The sequence below is a fragment of the Lycium barbarum genome, chromosome 9, assembly GCF_019175385.1.
Source record: "Lycium barbarum isolate Lr01 chromosome 9, ASM1917538v2, whole genome shotgun sequence".
In the NCBI taxonomy this organism is placed as follows: Eukaryota; Viridiplantae; Streptophyta; class Magnoliopsida; order Solanales; family Solanaceae; genus Lycium; species Lycium barbarum.
In genome coordinates this window covers 24,843,088-24,852,245 of record NC_083345.1, presented here as the reverse complement: position 1 = coordinate 24,852,245, position 9,158 = coordinate 24,843,088, and the positions used below count along the sequence as shown (strand labels likewise).

General features: G+C 31.8%; 1 protein-coding gene across 1 annotated transcript; it reads right to left on the bottom strand.

The window, feature by feature from the left end:
• Positions 1 to 2,053: 2,053 nt before the first annotated feature.
• Positions 2,054 to 7,385, bottom strand: LOC132611098 (NAC domain-containing protein 21/22-like). Its single transcript, XM_060325510.1, has 3 exons — positions 7,004 to 7,385; positions 3,724 to 3,989; positions 2,054 to 2,792 (listed from the first exon to the last, which is right to left on the bottom strand). The coding sequence occupies exons 1-3, from the start codon at positions 7,170 to 7,172 to the stop codon at positions 2,382 to 2,384; spliced, it is 846 nt and encodes a 281-aa protein (XP_060181493.1). The 5' UTR covers positions 7,173 to 7,385; the 3' UTR covers positions 2,054 to 2,381.
• Positions 7,386 to 9,158: the final 1,773 nt, after the last annotated feature.

The window sequence follows — 9,158 nt, the reverse complement described above, 5'->3', positions numbered from 1 at the left end:
TTGGAAACAAGTTATCCCAGGATAACATATCCTGGGATAAGTTATCCCGATATTAGTTATTCCACCCTCCTACAGGGATAAAATAACACTACAATCCCGGGATTAGTTATATTGCGATTTTATCCCAACCAAACGTGAGATAAACTCATCTCAAATATAATCCCGAGATTATTTATCCTTATCCCTCGTACCAAACGAGCCCTATGTGATTGCAAAAAGTATTTGAAAGTTGGAATCAGACCTCTTTCACAAGTTCAAAAGTTTTGGGCCCATAGTTAAACTCTGGTAAATGTCTTATTCCAGAGCCAGCTCATTGCACCCAATGTGTTGAATTTGCTTAAGCCTGATCACCGAATAATAATAATGTTTTTAAGGGCCCATGGACTGAGTTAGATCCAGGCCCATATTTAACTTTGACTTTTATAAGTCCATAAACACTCATAAAACTGAACCGGGATCTAATATTTAGTAGGCGTTTGGCCTTGAAAACTAAATACTTTTCACTTTATTTGGAATTTTAAAGTTGGAGTTGAAGATGAGTTGTGTTTGGTTATAGTTTTTATAAAAAATATTTGGTTTTTTGAACGTATTGCAAGTGAAAAAGGTGAAAAAATGTATTTAGGTGTTTCCAAATTCCAAATACAACTGGAATTTTCATGGCCAAACGCTGATTTTCAAATAAAGTGAAAAACATTTCTGGAAAAAAGTGATTCTCATGGACAAACTCTAATACTCTCTCCATTCACTTTTAATTTACTTGTCCAGTTTGGACTTTCCACATCCTTTGGGAAACAATATTTGATATGACTATTTTACCATAATACCTATATTAATCGATGTTTAGTCTTTGATCTTGAGAAATAATTTGGGGAATAAATAAGTAATTAATGCTAAGCACAAAACATGAAAAATTATGTTTTTGCTTTTAATATGTTAAAAGTGACAAGTAAAAGTGAAAATATATTTTAAGTATAGTGGACAAGTAAAAGTAAACGTAGCGAGTAGACTTTAAGTATTAGTGCCAGGGGAAGGATCAGAAAAAGAAAAAAAAAGGAAACCAAAAAAATACTACTCCCTCTTTCTCAATTTATGTGATACATTTTCCTTTTTAGTTTGTCCCAAAAAGAATGATACATTTCTATATTTAGAAATAATTTCACTTAAAACTTCCCCTTTTACCCTTAATGAAATGATTTACAGTCACACAAGTATCTATGACTTGTTTTAGACCACAAGTTTCAAAAGTCTTCCCTTCTTTCTTAAACTTTGTGTTTATTCAAATTATATCTCATAAATTGAGACGTAGGGAGTAATGAAATGTTACAGTTGGAAGTCAAATTCATGGCCTAATATATTTTCTTGAACCCGAGATGCTACTGAAGTAAAAGCTAATTTTCTTGTTTTAGCAGGATTCAACAGGTAATAAAAGAGATTTTACCTATGCATGCACAATATAATTTTCTGACAGAGAATTCAATATAACAATGCCCAAGGTGGTAAGCTTTAATTTTGATAAAATAATTCCATTCCCGTCATGAGCCTTTTCTTTTGATTGTAACCTATGATATGATTTGCCAGCTCCCAAACTTGAACTAGATCTTCCATCCAAATTGTGGCCCAACCGTGGGACTGAAATATGCCACTTTTCATTCCATATGCCCTGATGAAAATATATGCTGTTGAACTTTTCTACATCAACAATAATAGAATTCCAGGACATTGCAATTAATATACGTGAATGCTAGTAGTATAAAATTTGAGCTTTTTATATAATCTTGAGGTGGAGAACTTTGGACAGAAATAGACATATTTTTTTGGAGATAAAAATAGATCACAGAGCTGGAAAAAACACCCAATATATTTGAATTATGAGGAGTAAACAAACTCAAGCATAAACTAATGGTGGCAACAAATATAATAAGTGTGCTTAGAAAGTATGGAAAAGGCAAAAATATCAATTCTAAGAGACACAAACAATTGTGTGGAAAATCTCTTTCAAATCGAAGAGGCAAATCCACGAAGTCTCGGATCCATAAAAAAGAAAACCTAACAATATCACGAAAAAATATATTCCTGCCGTTTCCAGCTAGGGGAAGGGAAACAAGAAGAATATTACTATTTACTAATTTACACAAAAGTCAAAGTAACATACAAATAATTATCAACGATAGATACATCTGAGTCTAATCAATCTATCTATACATATGTATATCTAGTGAAGGAGAAAAAAAAAAACAAAAAAAAAATCATCCCATCAAACATACAAGAATATTACCCCACAAGCAAACACTAAGGCATCTACGCAAATTCAACACATTGTTTTTTTTTTTTTTAATGTTTTTGTTGTTTAATCCTACTAACAATAATCAATCATCAACAATTTAGATAAAAATCAAGCTGTTTCCATCATCAAATTTCATATCCCCAATGCTCGAATCCACTCCTCCGTCTTGTAAATTTGGATCTTCAAAATTCATGCCCAACAAGAACCCGTACTCATCATCCTCAGCCATTTGATCGTTCGATTTGTTCATTTCTTGAGACATTAACTGAAGATAGCTGCTTTGGTTGTTTGCCAGCTGGCTTTGATGGCCAGCTGGGCGTTGGGAAAAGGCGCCCCCCGCCATAGGGCGATGGCCGCCATAAGTCAACACATGGGACTGGTCCATAGTGGGAGGAGAGTTGACACCAACCTCGTACATGTTATGTGGGCTGAGTATGTTATTGTTGTTGTTGTTACTGTTGTTCTCAGCTTTAGCTTTGTGAAATACTCGACATAGCACCCAATCTTCCTGTTCAATCATCATAGACGTATGACACAAATTTAGTAATGTCGTTAGGTGTTTTATATGCTAGGTAAGAAACGGTTTTTAGATTTACTCTGATGTAGCTAAAATCTAGCAAGCAGCCATTCTTTTGCCCATAACTTATTGTTCCCCCCGTTTCAGCTAGGAGGTTTCTATGAAGTTTCTTTTGCATAGATTTTGTCACTTGTCACGTAAAAATTGTTTCAATCTTGATATGCCTATGTGTCCACGGCAGAGCTGGAGTGTCGGCTACAAATTCGGTCAACCAGTATAGCTTTGGTTCAAATTATGTATTTGTCTTAAGAAATTTATTGTAATATTACAAATTTTTAATTTATTAAAATTCCGACCTCATAAGTTTAGAATCTTGGCTCTGCCCCTCCCTATGTTCTAATATGATGAAAAGCCTTTGTTGTCCCATCATTATATATTACATGTGGCTGAATCTTTTCAAATCTTAATCAAATCATATATAGAGTTATGATTTTTCAACAACATTAAGATTCGTTTCATTGAAAGCAAATGAATAAAATAAAAGGTTGATTTACCAGCCTAAGAAAACTGATGACATCGTATGTAAATGAAACAAAATGTAAAGAGAGAAGTACGTGTCTAAATTAATACAAAGAAGAGAAGCCTAAAAAATAGGATGGACAACTTATTGGTAGATTAACCTATATACATAGACAGTGAGAATAAACTTTTATGTTATCAGTTCAATTCAAAGATAACTAAAGATAAACTTTCTCAACAAGGTAGAAATTTATGATTTTGAAAGAAAATGCAAGTTATCAGTTACATGGAACCTGATAATGTAAAAATTCTTTATGATGTTGGTGATGTGTAAAATTTCATACTGCTAGAAGATAAACTTAAATTCGAGAGAAATATAGTGCATGAGAAGAAAAAAAGTTACCTTAGGGGGTATATGTGGATTTTCCAGTCGAAATTCATGCATGATCCATCCAGTTTTTATTCCGTGAGGAGCTCTATTCATGTAGAAAACTAGAGTTTTTCTCATCCCTACGATAGTACGAGTTCGAGGATCTAGCACCGTCCGATCTTTGCCTGTGGCTTTCCAATAACCTGAAGTTGTGGCGCGATTTGTACGAAAACCAGTAGCATATTTCCGATCTCGAAAGCTGAAGAAGTACCATTCACTCGAGTTGAGCTTTGCCACATCTAATTTAACAAAAACATCAATCAACATAAGATAAGAATATATTAGTACTACGATATGATAGAAAATGGGAGATTTCAAGAAAACAAGGAGGAGATTAGATTGATACATAGGAGTAATAATTAGATCAGTCATGTTGGAGTGTCTCATTCAAAAGTTTAAGTTGTTAGAGAGAACACATTTTTATTAATTAATTAATTATATTCTCAACACGCTTACTCACATGCGGACCTAATTTTTTTTTTATGAGTCAAACACGTGAAAATTCTTTTTGATAATGGGTAGCGTGAGATTTGATTGCAGGACTTCTCTTTGCTCTGATATAACTGTCTGAAGTAAGGTAAGAGGTGCACACGACAACTAAAAACATAATTAAGCATGATATTAATTAACTGTGCTTTTGTACAAGTTGATTCGAACAATACCGTACCGGTATAATTTTTTTTAACAATATATTTTGATATGTATTACTTCCTCTGTCCTAATATATGTGATACAAGTCCGATTTCGAAAGTCAAATAAGAAGATCTTTGACCGCGATTTATTCATATGTCATTTAAGTATTTTAAATTATTAATTATTGTGACTTATAGTACTTTTACGTAGGTTATAAATTTGTAAATTATTTTTCAAAAAAATAAAAAATTATATGTTTGAATTCCCGTAAAGGACAGAGAGAGGAAAGTATAATTTGTATTATTGTGAAACCCAATGCAACTATTAGCTAAAGTGACGCAGCAAGTTGGGTATTAGTCACAATAGATTCTCTTAGCATGTTTCCTCTTTGGATAAGCCTTTTGAGAAAGTTCATAGGAAAGAATGGAAAAAGGGTTTTAACCTTTTCTTCCCAATAGTCGAATTATTTAGATGGTGGGCAATCCAATATAAAACTTTCATCATGTCCCACCTAATACAATCTTAACCAATAAAATTAGGAGTTATAGTAAGAACTTAATTAGGCTTTCTAATTTATACAATTATTTCGTTTTCTTTAATTAACAAAATCCAGTCATCAAATTATATTGCGAAACATTTAATTCATCTACTTACACGTGATGGTTCGTCGTTTTGTGATTATCAATTAACTATACGTGCAAGAGAAAATTAATGAGATATGAAGAAATAATATTATGGGAAGTAAGGTGCCAAATGAATTGTCTCAATGGAAGTAGACCCCTCTCACTTTCTCACAACATTGACAACACAGTATGCAAATATAGATTTTTGCATCTTATGATCTGAATTAAAAATATGTATTATAACTTATGATTTTTTTTTTAATCATGAGGTCTTAAAAAATGACATGTTATTCCTATAAGGAAGTTCCCCTAAAGAAAAAATGAGAATATTAAAATTAAAAAATTTATTAAATATAGAAAGATGTTTTTGTTTTAATAAACGAGTAAAGAGAATAATAAGGCACATTAATTGAGAGAGAGGAGGGAGTACTATGGGGTGATATAAATCTCATGCATGTAGATTATCTCAATTATTTGAGCAACTAATAATTTGTTTCAAAATCATGAAATTTATTGTCGGATAGAAAAACCTAAATTCTCTTTTCTTACGTTAGTATGCCGGGCCTTTTCATATGTCTTTCAAAAGAATTTTCAAAGAAACGTCCGTATCGCTCAACAGCATGTAATTCTATCAGACAAGCATATCATACCTTCATACCTTCTTTAGAAAGAAAACGATTATCCTGCGTCACAATTGTAATTCATACCTTCATATATAAATTTTGGAATAGAAACAACACACCCAGTATATTCCCACAAGTAGGGTCTGGGAAAATTTTGAAATAAGTGAAATTGATTTATCATGAAGCGTTTAACATGCATGAACAGAAAATTCTGAACTCCCAAGCGTAAAACTAAATTATTTTATATATCATATAAACGTTATTCTTAATTTATGGATGAACAATGTATTTAGAAGGTGAATTCCTTTTCAGAGATTGAAAACTATCTAAAGATCTATATAAGAAAATAGAAAGTAAAAAAAGTAAATTACTAGTAATTTATAAAAGGAGGCATATATAAAGATGAGCTCTCTCTATTATTATAATTTAAGTATAATTTATTTGACAGTGGTTGATTAGCTATGTACGATGCTTAAGAAAGGAAATAACAACTTTTGAAACTGTGATATTACTAAAAAAAGCATGTCATGCAGAATAAAATGAAAATTTTAAAATTAAATATTTTTAAATATAAAAATATGTTATTTTTTTAACGGATTGATAAAAAGATTGTGCACATAATTAAATGGAGCAAAAAAGTTTTTGTGTAAAACATCTTTTCTTCTCTATCCACTTTCTTGCAGAGAAATCTCCTAGTTTAAAGCTAAATTTCCGCATATTCTACATGTGAACCGATTCCAATAAAACCTGACTTTATGTTTATTTACTCCAGAAAGCAACCATCATTTTCTTTCAGTCTTATCTTCTTCAAATCTCCATAGTACTCATTCAGGAGACAGCAGCAAAGAAAAAAAAATAAAAAGGCCTAAAGACGTTGAAAGATACATACTAAAAAAGAAAAAAGTGGCAGATGCAGAATCATAATCTTGTTATAGTTTAGCATTATCTTCCCATGTTAAAAAAAAGTATCTCTCTTTCTTTTTTACCATAAAGAATTCAAGAAAAAACATCCGTTAAAGCCACTTTTTTGCAACTTTTTCATCTAATCATGACAATACATATTCCATTTTCTATCTCTAGTAATCTTTTTCGTTTCTAAGTTTCATATAAACAGAAAATGAAGGCGTCAGTGGAAACAAAGACAAGAATGAAAAGGGTCGAATGAATAGACGAAGCTAGAATTTTTACTAAAAATAATCAAAATATAAAAAATTATATATACATACAGTGTCAAGGAGATTTAACGTATAGTACATATACTAAAAATTAACTCACCGAGCTATACAGTATAATATCCGACGAAATTCATCGAGTAATAATTCATAGAAAGAGGAGTAAGAGATAGAGGTAGAGAAAATAAGAAGACAAACTTACCAGGAAGCTGCCATGGTTCACAAGTATGAAGATCAATTTCCACTAAAGTACCTTTAAGAACCTCTTCATTTGCAATTTTCTTGAAAAGATAATGGCAAACTAATTCTTCATCACTTGGATAGAATCTAAATCCAGGAGGCAGTGTTGCTCCAATGTCTCTTAAACCCATTTGGGGAGAGGTTTTGTATTAAATTCTTTTTTTCTTTTTCTTTTTTTGTGGGTTTTGGAAAGAAGAATATCGAAAGCTTATAAAGGAATATTTTTTTGTTTATAGCTTAGAGTTGTTCTAAAAGGGAGCATTCAATATGTTTTGTTTGATATATATTAATACGAAGAATGAAAAGGTAGGTATTTATATAAAGACAGGGGGAGGTTGACAAGTGCCCTTTGCCGCTTGGAATAATGTGTTAGATTATTCTAACCTTATGCTTGTGAATTTCGTTATTGACCTTATGCTTGTGAATTTCGTTATTGTTATTTGTTGGGACCTTCTATGAAAACCAAAGCCACAAGAAATCTACCTTTAATTTGTGGGCGTACTAATAAGTGAAGGAATTAAATTCATAAAAACCTAATGGAAACTATTAAGAGAAGTACTATACACTATTATTGAGTCGGTCCAAAGCAGCAGAGATCTAGTAGTTCAGTTGGTTGGCTATTTGAACTTTCACTTTGTTAGGGAGGGTTCAAATCTTCACATTATAATCCCCTTCCCCTACCCCTTATGTAATAATAAAAAATAAAAATAAAAAGTCGGTCCAAAGCATGTTATTTTGGGGAGAACCTCTGGAATACTCCTTTTTACCAAATTTATAGACATTCAAAATTTGTACTCTCACACTTTTCGCGTTTCGAGATTTAAACTATGTAAGCTTTGAGCATTTTCAAATGCATTTTTTCACCGTATTGATATGAGAAGAATTGCAATTTGTAATACTTTAATTTTCTTATACTTTTTTAATATCAAAATTTTAATTCTAAAATGATTGAGTTGATCTAATCCTATATAATTTAGCTTCAAAGATTAGTCAAATTGACTTTTAAAATGCCGCATAAATTGGGACGGATGGAGTACAAATTTCTATAACCGATATATCTGATCAAGTTGGGCTGAGATAGAATTGTATGATTAACTAAGAAAATTGCAAAAAAAGGGGAACCTAACAACCTAATCCGAGCGACCCCTTTTAGTAATCCATTAGTACTGGGAATGTTCAGCCATTCACGGAATCATGGTTATATATTCAAGGTTCATACCTCTCTAGTGGATTTTAGGCAAGCATATATTCATTATAATATAGAAAATGTTACACCATGTGCCGTTTAGGAACTTTAATTACATTTTATATAGATTTTTTTTTAATTACAATTCATAACAAGATATTTTCATTTTGTAGCAACTTAAGGGAATATGTATCTCTCTTGATTTTTTATTTCAATTTTGGTAGAACTTATCCCTCGCAATCTTCCGATTTTCTTTCTCCTCCGTCTCTTTCTCTTTCAAAATTATGTCAGTGATGAAATTGTTTAAGTCATCAATAGAGATCGAAAGTTATGGATAAATTTGCTTCAATGTTCGATCATGAAAAGATTTGCTTGAAAACTTTATGTGTAATGAGCTGAAAATCATTTGAGTTGTTGGTTTGAAGAAGCTTTGGGTTGAAATCTTTGAACTTCATTGCCAGGGATGGGAATCATTTGAGTTGTTGATTTAAAGATGCATCGGGTTAAAATCTTCTAACTCCATTATTCGGGTTTGAAACTCGTATCTAGTGAAATAACTAGTGGTTATAGTGATTTCTGGTGGTGTGGCGAAGGATGTGTGAAAAATGAGGGAAATTGAATTTTGTAGCGTAAAGGGGTGTTGTCACCGTCGTTTTATAAATGTACGGTGCATGTATTATACGTACATCATTATATGTCATACATATGTTGTGTGTATCCTATGTATATCATGTTCATCAATATTATATACATGACGCACAAGTGACATACCTATATGATAATATAACCTACGAGTGACATTTGACATGCTACACACACACATATATCAAGTGATATACATGAGATTGTTCTTTTCCAACCTCGAAGTTCAATCTGAAATTTGATCTAGTACAAGCATTTCAAACTTGAGATATAAGTTCCTAAAGAAGTT